Source organism: Anopheles moucheti, chromosome 2, assembly GCF_943734755.1.
Source record: "Anopheles moucheti chromosome 2, idAnoMoucSN_F20_07, whole genome shotgun sequence".
Lineage (NCBI taxonomy): Eukaryota > Metazoa > Arthropoda > Insecta > Diptera > Culicidae > Anopheles > Anopheles moucheti.
In genome coordinates this window covers 6146898-6166023 of record NC_069140.1, presented here as the reverse complement: position 1 = coordinate 6166023, position 19126 = coordinate 6146898, and the positions used below count along the sequence as shown (strand labels likewise).

At 44.4% G+C, this 19126-nt stretch overlaps 1 protein-coding gene across 1 annotated transcript in view; it reads left to right on the top strand.

The window, feature by feature from the left end:
- The first annotated feature begins 799 nt into the window (after window positions 1–799).
- Window positions 800–19126, top strand: part of LOC128298896 (neurexin-3) — an 87763-nt gene continuing 69436 nt past the window's right edge. The window contains exons 1-2 of the mRNA XM_053034704.1: window positions 800–1774; window positions 7815–7948. Coding sequence (XP_052890664.1) covers window positions 800–1774; window positions 7815–7948 — 1109 coding nt within the window. The remainder of the gene's footprint in view (window positions 1775–7814; window positions 7949–19126) is intronic.

Here is a 19126-nt window from a genome sequence, read left to right as displayed (position 1 = left end):
ATAAATTCGTTTGTACGAGTATGACACATTGATAATAATGCGGAGAATAGCAACGAGAGTTAAAATTCTTAACAGTTTGGAATCGAAATAAGAAATAATTTAACAATAATGAATAAATAGAAATAATGTAAAGTAGTTACTAGTATACAAGAAAAATAGTGTATTCCAGAGTAAGGCTGAAATGAAAGATGGACTTGACAGCAAAATTGAACTCCAAAATAAGAAGCAGAATGCTATTCGTACGGAACTGGTTCCATAAGCTTTAAAACGGTGTTGTTGGTGGTCGTTCTTTTCTCTTCCAGGAGATGTATGAAAAATTGATGAAAGCAAGCAGCGTCGCTTGCAAACCGAAAAAAATACCCATGTTGCGAAGTGCTGAAGAATAGTGAGATCTGAAAAGAAGAGACCATAAAAAAGTGGAAACCACGCAAAGAAACACGGTGCTAGTGGAGGAGTCCGCGTGTGTGTGTGTGAGAGAGAGAGAGTGTATCGTGTGCAAACTGTGGATGAGTGTGTTTGTGTTTGTGTAAGTGTGCATGGTTGTTCTTAGTGAGCAAAGAGTGAGGAAAAGCTGCTAAAATTTGTGAGTATGGTGAGTGTGGGTACACCAAACCATCGCGTGTAGAATAAAGCAGCATCAACACAACAAAACCCCGAAGCCGAGATAGCGTGTGCGAGGGAGCAGTGTTTTGCGTTAATGTGGTGTGAGTGTTTGCTGGAGAAAGAGCACCGTAATATTGCAGTGGGAGACGGAGAACATCCGAAGAAAAGCAGCATTCGGGCCGTGAGTGAAGCCAAGATGGCGTCGGTGCGTGTGGAGGAACATAGTGGCCGCGCGAGTGTGATGGCACGGGAGCGGGACCGTGGCGGAGGTCCCCAGACTAGCGAGCCAGCTGAATGTGTATCCATTATGGAAAGTGCGACACTACATTCGGGCGAGCGGAATGTGATTCGATTATCAGCGAGAAGAAAGTGCAAGAGAAAACTGCGCGAACCAGCGATGTGTGCGATGGAGGTGGAAGAAGCAGATGGTGGTGGTGGTGGAAGCGAACCAGCGGAAGTGGCCCTTCCGCACCGGCAGTATCACTGCCAAAGCCACAGTAATTCCATTAAAAGCCCTAATCACGCGGACAATAATGTATGTACCGAAACGGAGCAGGGCGCCAATGTGCGGCACCAACGCAACAGCTCTCTCAAGCAACCCCGGAACGGTGGGGCATCGAATGGGGACAATAACAGCGACTACCATTGCCAGCAGCCTGCGAGAACGGCACCGACGGCGACGACAACTATGGAAACGACGCCGACGTTAAACTCCCAGAGCAAAGCCCATCAATCGTTTGGCCTCGCTTCAGCATCCGCACTATCAGCATCACCAGCATCATCAGGATCATCATCATCATCTTTACCGTTCAGCCTGCCAAAGATTCTGAGCAATGCCATGGTAACGGTGCGGCTGCCCCGATTGTTACTTCTAGGCCTACTGCTGTCCCAGCTCGGACACGGTTGCTCCGGGTTCGTACTGGACGGATCACAGAATAGCTTTGCACAGTTCCGCAAATGGTACACCGGGCTCAATGGGTCGCTGGAGCTCGAGTTCAAAACGGAGCAACCGAACGGACTCGTCCTCTACACCGACGACGGCGGCACGTTCGATTTCTTCGAGCTGAAGCTGGTCGAAGGTGCCCTTCGATTGCGATACAATCTTGGCGGAGGCGCACAAATCATTACCGTCGGTAGGGATCTTCACGATGGCCACTGGCATAAGGTTCAGGTAAGTGTGGACATTTGATCTTCGGGGAAAATTTCAACTCATTAGTATAGAATCGTCTTAAATTCCCTATAACGGTTTCGTTGGTAGGCAAAGGCTTGACAAAGCACACAAATAATCCAATTAAACGTTGGCGAAAAGTCGTCTAAAGCTTCAAGGATTTTGTTAACTTTCATAAAAATTCAACATTTGAAATCAAATCAGGCTCTCATTAATTAATATTTTAGATCAAACCAACAAATGACAGAATTTAGACGGATCTTAGAATTTTATAGATCCATTAGATAATTACTTTGGGATGCTTGATGATAACAAACATGGACGCTTACCCTTTTGATTTTTATCATTGGTATTTTTACGCACGAATGAATTCGCATAAACAAACTTCGTTACTGCACATAGAATTTGATGAAACGTTCACATGAAAGTGAACCTGTGATTGTTGATGATGAGATTCTAAAGTAAATCTAACTTGTATCAACAAGCAGTCGGCAGGCACAAGCATGATGAGCAATTCCATTTCCATTGGTTACGGAAGCTACGCCAGGCTGTCGAACGGTGTTTACGCATACGCAACAGCGTTCCCTGCGTGCCCTTCCTAGGGGAGTTCTTTTATTGCGAAATACGACAACAATTTTTATGCTCCAGTGGTCCATATTTTAGGAATACAGCTCCACTCCATTTCCGATTAACCAAACACAAAGCATTCCATTCCGTTTCTTATTAATCCGTAACAAGACACCGTGCAAGGCGTTTGGGTTAACATTTGCCGTTCGGAAAGTTGCTTCCTTTCCCGTGCGGAAGTCGTTTTAAACGCTTTATGCTAATTCGGGTGATCATTGTCGACGAAAGTGAGCTTATCCGTACACCGACGCACTGAAGCGCGCGCTCGGTTGAATGATGGACGCGATGTTGATAGGTACAATGCAAACCCGGGATGTGGGTGGCAGAAGCAGGGAACATTCTTTGTACAAACGTCACTGTAACGAGAGCACCATTATGTTGCTTCCCACGCATCCTGCCAGGCAAGCGATGGCTGAACGTAGAACGTTTTGTTCCCCCGGCCCGGACAGAATGTGTTCACAACGTGGTTGTACCGAGCATTTTCTTCCCTCGAACATTCGGTCAGAAGGAAAATGCCAAAAAGTAGCGCTCGTGTAGGAGGGAAATCAATTTACATTTTACATGTGCAAGCTTTTAATTTCACACTCAACATTTTTTTTTTATTGCCAACACACTTGAACACACACGCGGTGTATGTGTGTGTGTGTGTTTGAGCGTGTGTGTGTGTGTAAGGGAGAGAATTTTCCTTGTTTTTTTACCTTTCCGAAAAAAGAAGTATGTTATTGTACGTAGGTAGAAACTGGTACATTCTAGCGAGCGTTGAATGAATATGAATATTTGTGTATGAGAGCAGTACGTCATCGTTATGCGATGGACGGCACATATTGACGGTTATGTACAATTGTTAGGCAAAAAGAAGTTGTTTCTAAACAAACCCGGGTTATTTTCGGTTTTATGAAGCTGATGATGATGGTAGGGCCTGTTTTGTACTTAAATTTTGGATTGAGAAGCAGGGATTTACATTTCAGGTATTTTAGACTACAATTATTTAATTCAAAAAGTGATTATATCGAAATTTACGTTCAATTTAAATTCAATACGTTCAAAAATTATTCAATATTCATTAAATTTTTTCATCCTTAGTACCATATTGATCACTAATATTCTAAGGCTATTAGAGGCTTCTATATTAACAGATAGGGTTTGTTCTTTCAGTGAACTGTATAAAACATTGAGAAAAGTTAGGAATTTTGCAGAGCAAAAAAAGGCACGTCCCTTTGCTTTATTCACTACTTGTATTCTGTTCAATTCCCAATTTACAAATTCTTTCCAGTGACGTTTACGCCCAAGTGACGTTTACGCCCAAGTGACATAACAGGCATCATAGTATCCTTGCTGTTCTCTTGAGTATGATACGTTCTCAAAGCACTCACTATATCTCCTCGACTAAGCTACTTAGTACACGCACCCAAACATATCGAAAGGATTTGTCGTCCCTTGCATTATGTTTGTTATCGCTATTAAAAAATAGCTGAATATTGAGATACGTGAAAGTCAATGAAAGTTATAAATGTCCCTTTCTATATATTCGAGGTTCGAGGTAAAGTCATATAAAAGCATACAAATTGGAAATGGATTCATGCAAATTATTCCAATCCTCAATGCAATACTCATGATATTGAAACATTTATCCTATTGGGCCAATAACCGAAAACCGGGTAAGCTCCACGTTCGTTAGCAAGCTGTATAGTGATCTATGATGAAGCGATAAATCTTTAAAACCCGACTACAGATCGTCGGTACAATCTGTCGACCCCAAATAGAAAAACAAGCATCCATTTTGTACAACAGTGGACAATTTCTATCCAAAGTTTGGATGACATTACGAGCTGTCCCGTCCGACCCACGATAATGAATTCGAGCGAATGAACATCAATAACTTCCAATCACTTTTTATACCATCGCCGAGCACCGAGCACTGGCGTATGCAAACGGTGCCACAAAAAGGGCGCCGCGCAAATACTCGTTTCGGAGAATTAATCCCTAATCCAATTGGCAAACAGCAAGCATCTTCCGAAAGTTTACGCCCGCTCGCCACTCCAAATGGTGCTGGTAATAGCGAGGCGAATTCCATCAACAAAGATGCAAATCCCCGAACCGCTTGATCGGGGGCGGAGTACTTGGGCTAGCTATCAGGGCTTTGCAAAAAAAAATCACGTGATGAAGCGAGACGTTTGAAGCTGTGAAGCTCCTTCGCTAACAAGCGACTAAAGCGACTATTTCTGCTATCTGCTAACGAATCATCGGATCGAAAGTCACTGCGTTTGGCCGTGAACAAGTGGCCACTCGCTGCGAGCACGATGGACAATCTTTACCAGCAGCGGTCTTTAACGATCGCATTACTATGTTAGCGGGAGGTTTTCGCTGCAAGCGCTGCAAGCGGGAGAGGTTGAAGCATTTAACTGTCGATACGTGAAACCGAATCTTGCGCTTGTGAAACATGACAAACATTCTGTCGGGCGTACTTGGGGCAGCAGTAATCCTAATAACGCCGTCATGTTGGGGCTGGAAAACAATCCCCGAACTCAAGCAAATAGTCATTCCTACAGTAACGAGTAATCAGCGTTATTGCGGAGTAGAGTCAGGCGGGCAGAGGGAGACGATTAAATATGGAGACAAAAAGAGAGAAAAAAAAGTTAACTGGTTTTTATGGAAAGCTTACCGAACAGGCAAGATCAAAGTGTTTTCATTTGCTTCCTGTTTTTGACAATCATGCGATGAGCTTTTAGGAGAGGGGGGCGAAGCTTTGTCGGCTTTTCGTTTTCGTGTGTCGATCCATTCAATGTTTTAACGAGATTGTGTACAAAGGACAATTCCCCAGATCCTGTTAACCATTGATGGCGAATGCAATTTATAGCATGTACGGATAGCAAAGCCGCTGCTTTTGTTTTTGTTTTGTTGGTTGGTTTTCTGCGAATGATGTAGGCTAAGGCTTTTATTATTACGATTTTGTGGTAGTGTTTGCGAAATATTTGATACTGTTTTCCGTTATTTTATATAAGTAATTGCTTAGTAAGATATCTGTTCAATTTTATGGATGGTGTTTTAGGTAACAAATGTCTGTCAGAAGACAAGTGATATAATATTAAATTTCATCAAATTTGGCAAATAAATTATCTTGTCTTTTTGTTAAGCATTCTATTAAGTTAGCCTTGCTGTTGCTCAACATTAACGAAGCACAACACGAAGCGAATGTAGGAAATCTTCCATTAATTGGTCAGTTACCGCCCCGCAGCAAAAGCCGCAACAACAGTGGCGGAAAGCTCATGAACGGAAAACGAAAATGTTTCCTCTAACAGAATCGAAAACATCCGCCCAAGACATGGGCACTGTTGACCGAAGAAGAAAAAAAACACCAGCCCAACAGCCCAACATCTATTCGGTCCGGCAAACCGTCCCATGATGGTGCGCTACCACGGTGAGCGGAAGTTAGGGAAATAAAGGTTAAGCCAACGCACGCCACCACTCGACCGGAAACAGACTCACCGAGCATTCGGATTTACGGCCGTTCGGGTGTGGGAGGAGGGGAGGGGGCGGCCATATCTGGCATATGTCGCCGGCCGTATCGTAGATTTTCGTAGACAGCGTCTAGTCCGTGCGCTGGGCGTCAAGGATTTGTGTTGGTTCGCCTTCCAATTTCGACTGTTTTGCGAGCCGAAACAGCTTCGTGACCGGTATCAGTGTGACACCTTGTTCGGTCGGCACGGAATAGGGTGCGAAAAATTCGTTCACACACATCCATCGGGTGTGGAGAGTGTCCTTAGTCGCGTTTCGCCCGTAAGGGCGGTGTGCGGCAGAAGATGGAGCGAAAGCGCTGCCAGCGATGACGGGGCGTGAGCCAATTTAGCCGTAATGCCCCAGCCCGGATCAATAGCCTAAAGACGAAATAAAGAAGCGAACGGTCTTTTGTGGGTACGCTCGTTTTAGGGTGGGATTGTCTTTTAACGCATGGTAATGAAGGCACCTTTCGTGGCAAACTTGTGCAACTAACACACAGTCCATTACCCACTGCTTTCCAACCGAGATTCGGGAGGGTCCCGAGGATGAGATGACACTACTTCGTTTCCTGTTGTTATAAAGCAAACGAATAAACATCATCAACAGATAGTGAAAAATGCTTCGTATTTCGTATAGCTTGCACCCAAAAAAAGAGCAAATCCCACCCACAAAACAACACCAATCATGTTTTCAGAGAGCAGTAAGAATTCTGTGATGAGTAATGATTGCAATCAACATCGTCCTCGTGGCAGCCGTTCTGCCTGCCGATTGCGTGCTATCTATAGCGCGGCGGTGCTTTGTATTCATTCCAGCATTGGCAATTGAATAATGCAGTAAATACGTTCGGCGTTGGAATTATACCTTCCGGCATCATTTCCTACGCTGCCCCGGGTATCTGGAGTATTGTATCGTTCCGAAAAATGACCGTAACTGCCACGATTGACGACGGTTTAACAGCTACCGCACATGCACGTTCGACGCTAGAGTCTGTGGAGGCGGATCCCGATTTTCGTACTCATTGGAGTTTATTACGGCCGAGAAGACGTAAACAATGCCCTTGGCTTATATCGTATCACGGCTTGAGACGGGTCCAGCCCGGTACGGACCGTGCAGCGGCGAATCGAAACGGATATATTCCGGATGATTTTTATTTCGATGAAGTTCTGTCGAGAAGATCATGGATGATAAATTTGGGTTGAAGTATAAAAGATAAGGAAGAACAACAAGTATGTAATGTAACGAATTAGAGGAAACTACTTTAAAGGTATTGTCCTACGAGTCCAACAACGATTTTTATTAGAGTTATGTTCAGTTTATAAATGAGTTTACCATATTTCTAAAAATCTGATTAAAAACAACAATAATTTCGAGTCATATTAAATGGTAGAATTGTTCATAATTCTACAACTCTCCTGTTTTAGGATCAAATCTTGAAAAAGATAAAAGCTAATCGAAGGTTCATTTAATTAGACATGGGTGAATTAAGATTACAACTAAATTGTTAATAATGTTTCAAATAATATAAAAAAATATTTTGGTACGAATTTCCTCAATCAAAACATTGTTTTATTATTAGCTGATTGTCAAAGTCTACAATAAATCGACAAGGTCGACTTAGTCGACATATATCCTATTTGTGCTATCCGAGCAAAGTAGATGAATAACTATTAGTAAACAAGTACTTCAGAATTAGTTTTTTGTTATCCTGATCCTTTGCTTAACTTAACTTGTTTATTACTGGATTTCTTTTTAAATCAGATGAACATTTCTGATTAAAATGGAATAAACAGAAATGAAAGTGGAATTACATGATTGATAGCAAGTCCAAGCCAGGTCCGGATCAAAGTTTATAGCGTCTCATTTACTTTAATTAAACATTCGCAATGAACGGATTTCTTATTCGTCTTCATTCTCTTTCAAGGTAATGCGCAACGATGAGCATACAACCCTGACCGTCGACGGTGTCTCGCAGAGTCGCAGCTCCCGAGGGAAGGAGTTTCTGTTCGGCAAGTTTGCGACCAACTCGGACGTCTTTGTCGGTGGTATGCCAAACTGGTAAGTAATATGGATGTTTCGCTACTATTTCTTGATACTTTCTGCGTACTTGAAGCAAATGAAGCCGGCTGTACCGACGATTCCCGGCCGTCTGTTGTACGTGTGGTTCATACAATGTTCTAAAAGCGGCGAGTAAAATTAAGCTACTTGGCGTTCGGTTACTTCAAAGTTGCCTCGCCACGCGCAAGTGTTTGCCGCGCAGTAAGTGCAGGCACGTTTACAGCAACTAAAATTCCTCTCGATGCGATCCACGCCCGGACAAGTAAGTTTCGATTAGTGCCGTGTACCGGAACATTCCTCGGTGGTCCGTTTGATGAAGTGCCCCCACCTCCGTTACCGAGCTGGTGGTAAAAGGGAAAAGTTTTTCCATTTAGTTGCAGAAATGTTACCCCGTGCTTTGTATTCCAACCCCGCACAACTGCCCCGGAACTCCCCGGACCTCGGGTTTCGGCGGTTGCTTTGCGAAATGAACTAACTTTCGGTTGCCGTTTCGAGCGGTCGATGAGTGTTAGATTTTTGCAAAAATTAAAACATTTCACCGCCCGGTCCGCAGAGCTTCCACCAGCCGAATGGAATGCTTGTGAAATTTGCAGTGAAGATAAAAACGGGCACTATCTTGAGCGGCAAAAATGCCACAAATTGCACTGGCTATAGGCACGGTCGACGCGTCCAAGCCGTTTTATAAATGAAAGCGAATAAACCCGCATGCACCGAAGGAACGGTGACTCGGTGCATGTGCATCTTTTGCGAAAGTTGGGCGGAATGTTTTCCACCTTTCACATTTCACTTTTAATTAGTGTCGGTGGAGCTCGTGCCCGTGCTTTACGGAATCATTTGTGAGGCTCGTATGACGTAGGGGAGCTCTCACTCTCACGCTAGAAAACTGGGTCACCCGATGAATGCGGAGTGTATGCCTTCAGGCGTACGGTGCACTTTACATCATTGCACACGCGACCTGGAGGATAGTACACACACACACAGCGTAAGTGTATTGTTGCTCCCGCACTAATGCCGGTATCAGCACAGAACAGTGGTAAATAAAAATTTGATGGTTTGGCAGTTAATTCGTTACGTTTTGTAGACCGACAATTTTCGTAGCAACTGTGTTGAATTTTGAATAAATCCATTTAATGATTGCAATAATGTAATCACTCATTTTTATTGCGTGCAGAAAAGAAAGTTTCCAACGTTTTTCTTCCAAAATCAAGATGCTATTATAAATGGTTTTTATCCAAATAATTGTTGTTTCAATCCAGGATGTCAAATTCAGGTACTGTAGCACAGCGGCGGATCAAACGGTAGGCGGAGTAGGCGGTCGCCTAGGGCCTCGCCGTGTTGGAGGCCCCAAAAAATTTGTGCCGATTGTGCGATTTTTGGAAATTTAACAGCAGAGTTAAATTATAGCACAAAATTTAATCAAAAAGGTAAAACATTGATCAAAAACATCTTCCTTGGTAATATAAAACATTTGTTTCTATGTGATAAATTAAATGCAGAGAAGAATATCGGCTTTGTGCTTTAAAAGTACAAACGAAATTGCACCAGGACCAAGAACGCTAATTTTCCCGTTAGTCGAGAAAAATTTCTTTGAAAACTACCAGTTTCCGAACGTATAATACCAGGAGACCATGCACGGAAGAGGTAGCTCCTAGTACAGCAAAACCGCCGAAAGGTATGCAATATTTAAACACTAACTTTCCCGTTGGTGGAGCAAAATTTCTTCGAAAACTATCAGTTTTCGAATTTATAGTACCAGGAGAGCATCCACGGAAGAGGTAGCTCCTGGTACTGCGCCGTAAGGTATGCAATGTTAATACACCAACTTTGCAACCAACTTACAATGCGCCGTAAGGTATGCAATGTTTATACAATAATTTTTCATACCAACCAGCTGTTTTCAGATTTCCGATACCAGGAGAGCATGTTGTTCAAGAGGTAACATCTTCCATCCCCTTCCCCCCCTTCCCCTTCCAAGATAGCGGCCAAGATGGCGGCCAAGATGGCGCGCAAGATGGCGCCCAACTTCGTACTTGCATGCAACAAACTTGCATGCAAACTTGCATGCAATATTGCATGCAAGTTCTGGCATGCAATTTCTTGCATGCAAACTTGCATGCAAGTTTGCATGCAATATTGCATACAAGAACTTGCATGCAATATTGCATGCAAGTTTGCATGCACGAAATTGCATGCCAGAACTTGCATGCAATATTGCATGCAAGTTTGCATGCAAGTACGAAGTTGGGCGCCATCTTGCTCGGCTGGTGCATGCAAGTTTCTTGCATGCACCCAACTTGCATTGCAAGTTGGTTGCAAAGTTAGTGTATAAACATTGCATACCTTACGGCGCATTGTAAGTTGGTTGCAAAGTTGGTGTATTAACATTGCATACCTTACGGCGCAGTACCAGGAGCTACCTCTTCCGTGCATGCTCGCCTGGTGTTATACATTCAAAAACTGGTACTTTTCGAAGAAATTTTTCTCGACCAACGGGAAAGTTAGTGCTTAAATATTGCATACCTTTCGGCGGTTTTGCTGTACTAGGTGCTACCTCTTCCGTGGATGCTCTCCTGGTACTACACATTCGGAAACTGGTACTTTTCGAAGAAATTTTTCTCGACCAACGGGAAAGTTAGTGTTTAAATATTGCATACCTTTCGGCGGGTTTCGAGAAAAATTGCCGTACTAGGTACTACCTCTTCCGTGGATGCTTTCCTGGTATCGGCAATCTGAAAATAGCTGGTTTGTATGGAATTTCATACCAGCCGTCGGGAAGTTTGAGCGAGAGATGAGGGATACTTTCCGGTTCATCCATCTTCCTTACACTAGCGATCGCTCTCACGGGTTTGATAGTATGCAATGCAATTGTGATCGGCAAATTTATTCCACCTCTTGGAAAACATGCTCTCTTGGTATCGGAAATCTGAAAACAATTGTGTTGTTCATCGCCTAAAACATCAACATGAGCGAACCAGGTTTCTAAGAAATTTCTCTGATTGTTACCGTAAAGTAAACCGATTGAAAACTGTACCTTGGGCGTAAAATCGTAGAAGGCGTTGGAGCAATCAGGAATCATAAATGTACGTAAATCGTAGAAAATGTGATCCAAGTAGTGGCGTTATGGTTCTCCTTAGCGCATACAAACGCTTATATCTAGAGACTAGCTTACTAGGCCCGTTTACAGGGCTACGCAACAGAACTCTGAGATGTACGCAAGGGAGCTTTCTTTCCGAGACTTTGCTGGTGTTGTTAAATCATGTTTGAAGTACACCTCCCTAACACCGATAATGCCGTAGCAAAATTATGGGCCCTCCCTTTAAAAATTCCGCCCTGGGCCTCCAACGGGGTTGATCCTCCACTGGTAGCATGGGACCAAACATGTAAAACTATTCACAAACATCAAAATAAATACATGAGACACATGAGATCTGACATTCTTATTCATAATGCATCGGTCAGCCTATCAAATGTCAAATTATTTTGTAAAGTTTTGTAACACTCGGGAAACTTCACTTCCAAACTCATTGTTATATTTTAAAGTTCTTCACCGAGTTCTTCATCGCAGTAGTAGACATTCCAAACTTTGAAGAACTACGCGTTTTTTGGTCGTATTGTTTAAAGTACTTTACATTTTCGATACTCAAAAATCATGTACAGAAGTAATTTATCGTTGATAGAACTCTGTCCAATCACACAATATATAGCACGTGCGGAAGAATGAGTAATGGTAATTTTTGCCTTTCAAAACACACTCCAAAAACGAATAATATTCAAAGCCTGTAATTTATGTACTATGTTTAGCAGCGCTTCGTAACGGATTGACGTTTGACGTTATTTTTGCCGCTCTCCCAAACACTTGCACAAAATTGGAACAGACCCATTAGTTATTTATGAGCAACACAATAATGTACGAGCCGGAGCATAAGCCACAGATCGATTAGCAGCTATAAACCATCTGTTCGGGTGACGGAAAGCAGCGAAAGTCGTGTGTGTGTGTGTGAGGGGTTTGTGCCGAACCGAACCACTTTCAGTTGTTGCTCCCGTGTTGATCCACGTGGAAAAGGATATTTTTCGTGATGACACCCGGTGGTCGTGTACTAATGGACAGCAACCTGCACCGTTCGTCGCTGGGCGCGCTTTCGACCGAGCTTCGGCCGGGGCTGATGGGATTGAATGTTGTGTTTCCACGCGATGGGTTTGGCACGAATCGTACAAAATGAACTTTCGGGTTCGTGTGCTTTCCTTGCTTTTTTTGTTTCGCTTGCTTTTGATACATAATTCACAATAAATCAAAGAAAGCACTAAACGTGTCCTTCAAACGAGGTAATGTTCCCTTGGAGCGGGGTGTTGTATTTCTATCGATTTGATGTGCATTTTTTCTTTCTCCGCCACGTTTATGGTTGCATAAAATTGTATGCTCTGTTATAAATATTGTTTCTGTTTTTCTTTTTTCAATATCGAACACCTTAATGTGTTGCTTGCGCTGTGATAACCATACCAACTTCAAGCTTATTATTTGCTTTGTTACAATTCAATGAATGTTTAAAAAATATTAAATCAAATGAGCTAATTGCTGGAGTTGTTTGAAGAATATTCTACGCCACGTAATATTCAATTAGAAGGTTCTTTTCCCTAACCAGAGATAACACGCTTGGCACCGACAAATCACGTTTCGTCGCGTAAGATGTAATCAATGAAGCTGATCAAATGACTGTCGAAGCCTTTGTCCTGGCAGTGAGTGATGAGCGGCAATGGCAAATGACGACTGAGTAGGTTACACATCGATAAGTTCGTACTGACTCAATTAAATCCAAACCACCATGACGGCGAAGTTGCGAGGGTGCAGGCGACGTTCCGAACAGAACGAATGTATCCGAAACTCCCAAACCCCTCGACGAGAGAAAGTGCGTGAAGAATGCTGGTTAATTAGTGTTTCGTGTGCGAGAGTTCAGAACATAACGCAATACCAATCGCTTGAACACCTTTCCGCTCCCCATCGTTCGCGTACGCTGTGGAAGTAATCGTATCACTTTTTTCCAACTAATAGCAGCCCGGCACAAGGCGATAAGCCGTTCGGTGTTCGGTGTTGGGTCGGGTGTGGATGTTGGCCATGGATTGTAGCCGAAGCGAACGGGCTGCGTCTTTGAGCAATGGCAACCTTTCTAACCATTAGCTAACGGGCTAAGCTGATTATCGGCCTCACATTCGCACCACCCCAAAGGGGTTGTCCTGGGCCGGGGTGGGCAAAACAACCCGCTGCGCCGTGCTGGGTACGGGCCTTCCCAGTGTAATGACCTTCCTCCGGTGGAATATTCAATGAAGTGCTCCGCATGGAACCGTGTGAAACACGATTCGAAACGTTCCAGTCCGACCTCGACCTAGACGCCAGTTGGTAACACGTGAAGGACAACAGATTCGCTCCCGACACCCGACATTTCGAGTGTGTCGTTCTCAACTACACAACAAGTATTAACTATTAACGAACGTTGCCTTGGAGAGAAAAAAAAACGCTGAACCACTGGATGGAGTGTCTCTCTGTGCACTTTCGCTCCCTTTTATTCCGACTAACATGTTTGAGTGGCCAGTAAGGTAAAGTTCGGGACACGCTACGGTGCTGGTCGAATTTTTCATCCGTGGCGCAACGTGACAAGAAGTTTTTGCAATGAATATTGCCAACCAACGGCGTTGGAGAAGAAATTTGGAATCGAAACGGGTTAAGAACAGCCCGGCTTAACTCTTTTTAACATTTATACGCCATTTTGCCGTCCCGCACCCGACACAAACGTCATTGGAAAGCGGGTTTTAATGTGATAAGAAAAAAAAAACAATGTAGCTGCGCTTTGGGTTAAACTTGTTTCAGGGTAAGAAAAATCCTGTCAAAAATAATTGAATCCATTCATCTTCTTGCGAGTCTAGTCACGAAGACAAACAGGTCCGGTTCGCTCGCTATGTACTTTTCATAATTCAACAATTTTACGACGTGCTTTGGCACGTGCCTGAAAAGTTAAACTCATGCCAGCTGGATCAGGGAAGAGCGAAATTGAATCACTGTATGTGTATGCGCTGCGTAAAGCTCAGACGTTTTGCCACCCGGAGATCCGACCGGCTGAAGTGTCTTTCCTTTACTTGACATCCAGGAGAGAACTAACCGTGTGTATGTGTGTGTGGCTAAGGGTTTTTTCCTCAAACGACCCTGTTTGAATCTCCCCAACTTGCTAACTTGCAGGCTAACTTCAACTTGGCCACAAATGACGTGTAAAAAGGTGGCAAAGCGGAAAACTGTTCCTACCGGGTGGCTTTTGGAGTGAGCTTCAATTTTGCTTTGCCCACTTTCCTGAGGACCCGAGGATCAGGCAGGAGGGAACTGTTTTAAACAGGCCCACCATAACAGCTCGAAGCGGGAAATACCTGTTTCCTTTGGCGAGAAAAGTAAATCTAATACAAACTTTCTCACCCATGGGTTGCACGGTCGCCTTTTTTTTTGGGGCGAGGTGCGTCGTTGGGTTCTGGGACAGGACCAGCGGGTCTTGCGTACATAAAATGACGGATCCAGAAAATGTCGAATCATGAACGAAAGGGTAATACGAGCAACGTCACGCGGTACGCGAGGGCAAGACAATTTCCCTGCGTGTTGGGTGATGGAAAAAGCCAAACCGCACCGCAAACAGCACGCGTTCGCTTAAGGGTCGCGTGCGAAAGCTAGTGATGGGTAGAATCTACATTTTTCCGGAGTGGGTGCGACATTTGCAATCCGATCAGGACATTTTGTATTAACTCCTCACTCCAGAAAGGGGATTCACACCAAGGATTAAGGCCAATTTGAAGTCATCTACGGATTCGGGAACTCTCTTAATCGGGAGACTCTTAATTCCATTCCGAATTCGACTCTGAATTTGACTCAAGGTTCAACACTGGAGTTGTCAGTTGAAAATCGGACTCACAAACCGCCATTGAAGTCGACTCCAAGTTTAACGTATCGGAGTGGCTTCGGTAATCCACTCCGGAGTTCCCATCACTAACGAGAACGTGGAATATACGAACAAAAACAGGAAAAAGCTCTCCAAGTAAAGCGAAATACGAAAAAGTGCGTCAAAAGCGTGGAACGTCATGCTTGAGCGAGTGATGAAAAATGAGATCGAAGGTAAAGATTTATAACTAACCCCACGCCCACACCCGAGTTTGGTCTTGGCTTTTCAAGGTTTTTTTTTTTCGGTGCTAGCCATCCGGCCAAGAAGGATGCGTTCATTCACAGCAAGTTCACGAAGTTGAAGTTTTGCTGAGGTTTTCACTCGGTTCGGCCTTATCACCTCGGGCGTATTGGTTGTGACCCATGCGTTAAGGATACGTTCGGGTTGAATAATGTGCTGTGGATGGTGGATGGTGGCCAACATTTCAGGAGGCTCCATTTCTTTTATTCTCTCGCGACAAAACGTAAAACTTTCTCTGAGGCCTCGAGTGCCGTCAGCCGAACCGTTGCGAGCGCACATAATTTCCACACGTGCAGGAATAATGCCCTCACTGCACCGCCTCACTGCGCGCCTTCACGATGAATGATGGCAAGGTAGCATAGGGTCGTAGTGTTTGTTGCGTATTTGCGGATCAGCGTAGGCGGTGCGTTTGTGTTTTTTTTTGTTTTGCTTGTTCTTTTGCCTTTACCGACGATGTGATGTAACCATGCCTGCTGGGTAGGATAACGAACCTTAGCCTTACCTTTACACTTGCTCAACACCGTAACGTACCGTGGGACGGTTGACTTTGCGCGTCGCACGTTCGATGAGGGTAAACCGATGATAGATGTAATCGTTGCCACCACCTGCCAGGTATCGGTATGGCTATTTCCAGCAGAGCCGGGGAGCTAAAGCCGACAAAACATTGCCTTGCAGGGAGCGCTACTCGGTGCGAGTGCTTTTTCAGCCGCGTGTTTTCCGACTAAGTTGTGTGGAAACATCGGCGTGTGGCGTGAACGTGGGAATCAATGGAACGATTAGGAGCACATTAAGAGCACACGGGCGGTTCTCCGTTTCATTAGCAATTATCGGTAGTTTTAGTTTGGATTGAAATGGTCCAAAAAAAAGGTGATTTGGATCGTTTTGTGACGATTTGTTATCTTAATTTTATTTTTAGCCTAATTAAACTGCATTTTACTGCGGTGAAAGGTGAAGTCACGTTTGTTACGAATTTTAAATAAAATTTGTTGAAAACCGTTACCAGCTGGGTCGAAGTTTGATAACGATAATTCCTGTGCTTTAGACAATAAAAAAAACCCCCGTCAAACGATGGGATGTACTCGATAGTCGCGGTTGTAATCATTGTTGGTCTCTAAATTGGATCGATACGCACCGGATATTAAATTGCCTAAAACTCTCGCAAACACCATTAAAAGACGTGAGATAGCTGGAAATTATGATTCCGCTGAGCGAGCGGAAAATGAGATGAATGATTTTGCCAATCGGTAATTATGCGATTTGCACGAAACCCGGTCCAAGCGGAACGTTGTCACCGACGGACAAATTGGGTTTAGCGATAAGGGGGGTTTTTTTAATGGCCCCCTTTAGGTTTTGTTTCTGGTTAATAGGCTAGGCCCGAAGGCCTCAATTGGAATTCGAGTGAACGTGAAATGAAATGTGTGAATTGTCAGTTTTTAAAATCACAATCGCATTTTGATTAGTAACCAAAAGTTGGGAAGTAATATATTTCCGAAGTCAAAGTTTCGTGGGGTGCTTGGGGATGAATTTTCATGAATTAATCATCCCTTTCCACGTGGCTTTTGTTAGTCAAACGTTGCATGGATTCAACGAATGGTATAACCAAAGCAGCTGACAATGAGCGAGATATAATCATGTCTTTCGCCTCGACGCGCCTCAGATGGCTTTCATGTTGGCGATAATTGAAATTCCAATCTGTCCAGCAGTGGACAATGAAGATTATATACTTTCACTCATCGACCGTACATGACTGAGCGTTCATATCAGCTAAGGCGACATTTTAACGTTCAGTTCTTTTTTAAATGCAAGAAGAAAAAATCTACCATCAACTAGCTCTGACGACTGCAACAAAAGAAAAAAAAACAGCCCAGAAGAACTTTCGCAGAAATGTTCACTTGACCTGCTGCCAGCGGAAGGCTCAGGGCTACTATTCGCATCTGTGCCACAGGAAGAAGAAGAAAAAAAGCGTGTAGGAATTCCAATAAAACAATATCTGACAGCATTCAAGCGACGAGGCAAGGAAAATAAAGCCCGGCAGCAACCGACCGACTGGCCCCGTAAGTATCTCCGGCAACCACCGAAGCAACCAGCAAGACATTTTGCTGAATCGAACTTTACACAACCTGACGTGACCTTGCGATGTCCAACGGCAGTAGGTCCGCCCGTTCGAGTACAAGGAATTCGAATTATTTTCGATTCACGGCACACTCACACACACACATACACAGAGTCTGGCACTCTGGGACGAACGAAAGCACCAGCCATGTTGAACTGTAATTCAAAATTCGGTTTCGCACTGTCAACCAATGGATTCCGGGGCAAACGAACTGATCCGGGATCCGGGCGTACCGGAAGGGGCCGGATAGGAGGTTCGGCGCGGTGTAAGCATCGCCAGCAAATGTTCGTTGTCCTCCTACACACACCCACACATCCGTTGCAATTGTCCGGTGGAAGTGAAAAATCCTTACTTCCCTTAGAACATCCGATTGTCTCATGACGGAACCGGACCGTAGAAGACAGGCCGGTTATGTCACCCAGGGACAACCAGCGGAGATAAAGAAGGCAACAAAAAAACTGCACAAACGCACATGAAAAGGGAAGAGCAAGAGGCGAGGTTTATGTAAATTATTCATGGCACAATAAAGATTCAGCTTCGCATGTTACCCTGGCCCGGTGGTTCTGGCAGGGGAGGGGAGGGGTCGGGGGTGAGTTTTGCGTCGCACTGAGTGTTTTATAACGAGAAGATGGCCGGCGTTTGCCGACGATGTAGCCACTTTCAGGCAAATACTTTACATATCTCGATGCGTGATGGTACATTGCCGAACACCCGCCTGTCCCGCCGGGCTTGAGCTTTATCCGGTTGGATAGCGAGCGGAACAGAACCCACTAATCGACCGGTCCGGCCTAAAACCGACTTGAGCGGAACGGATGTGTTTGAGCTTATGAACAGCCAAGCCAAGGGAAAGCCGGCCTTAACGCCCGACGTGGACTCAGCAGCAAACCTCCGTTGTACTGCGGCCGTGTAATCTTTCGTCCCTTCGCTAATGTCCGGAAAAAAAGGGACACAGTGTATCTGTATCTGTTTTGGGATCATAAAGCTGCCAACAACTTCCTATCTCAAGTGGGTGAAAAGTGGCCGAATCTCACCGTCCGCGGCATGCGTCGGACGATTCTTTTTTCGGTTTTTCATTTTCGGTGTAATAAGGGCTTACCTCGGAATTACTCGGAACTGGCAAACCGGAATTCCTAGGACCGAAAAAGGCACCACCGTGCCACCAACGGGCGAACCTTAGCAAAGTAGTTCTCGGGAGTGCTTAAGCTAGGACCCTAGGAAACGGTGTAGGTTGGTAGCATGGTGAACCTGACGCAACCTTGTCCCAATGCTCCATCATCCGAACTAGTGCGAGTGATAAAAATCACCCTCCAGAAGAAAGGTTTTTCCAATCTACGCCGGATGGTACAAGACGGTAGTTGCGCTACACTTTGTTGCAGTTCTATTTTCTTCGCCTGTGGAAATGTTTCTTTTGAAATGAAAGTTGTCGCGTAAATCGGAAAACATAAAGCTCCGGCAGTGGGAGGGAAAACTGACGAGCGAGTACGGTGGAAACACTCTAGAAAGGAAAACGAATCTCGAAAGATTGGTCACCTGGGAACGATGAAAAACAACCAAACACGACCCAGTGGCTAAAGTGTGCAGGGGCGCTTCGAGGAAAACGGCGAGATAAATTATAAACTAAAGTCAGAAAGAGCTTACCGTGGACGCTTCGAACTCGTGCTTTTGGGGACTGGGACGGGGACGGGGCGGCAAAAGGATGCATCTTCCGGCCGGTTACATCCGGGTACGCTGTACATACTTTGTAGCCCGCGCCGTTGGGTCGTAAAGTAGAAATTCTTTCTGTCGGTTTTATCACTTTTCATTTTCTCGTTTCCATCATTTGCAGCGGTGTGATTAATCCCAGGATAATTACGAAAT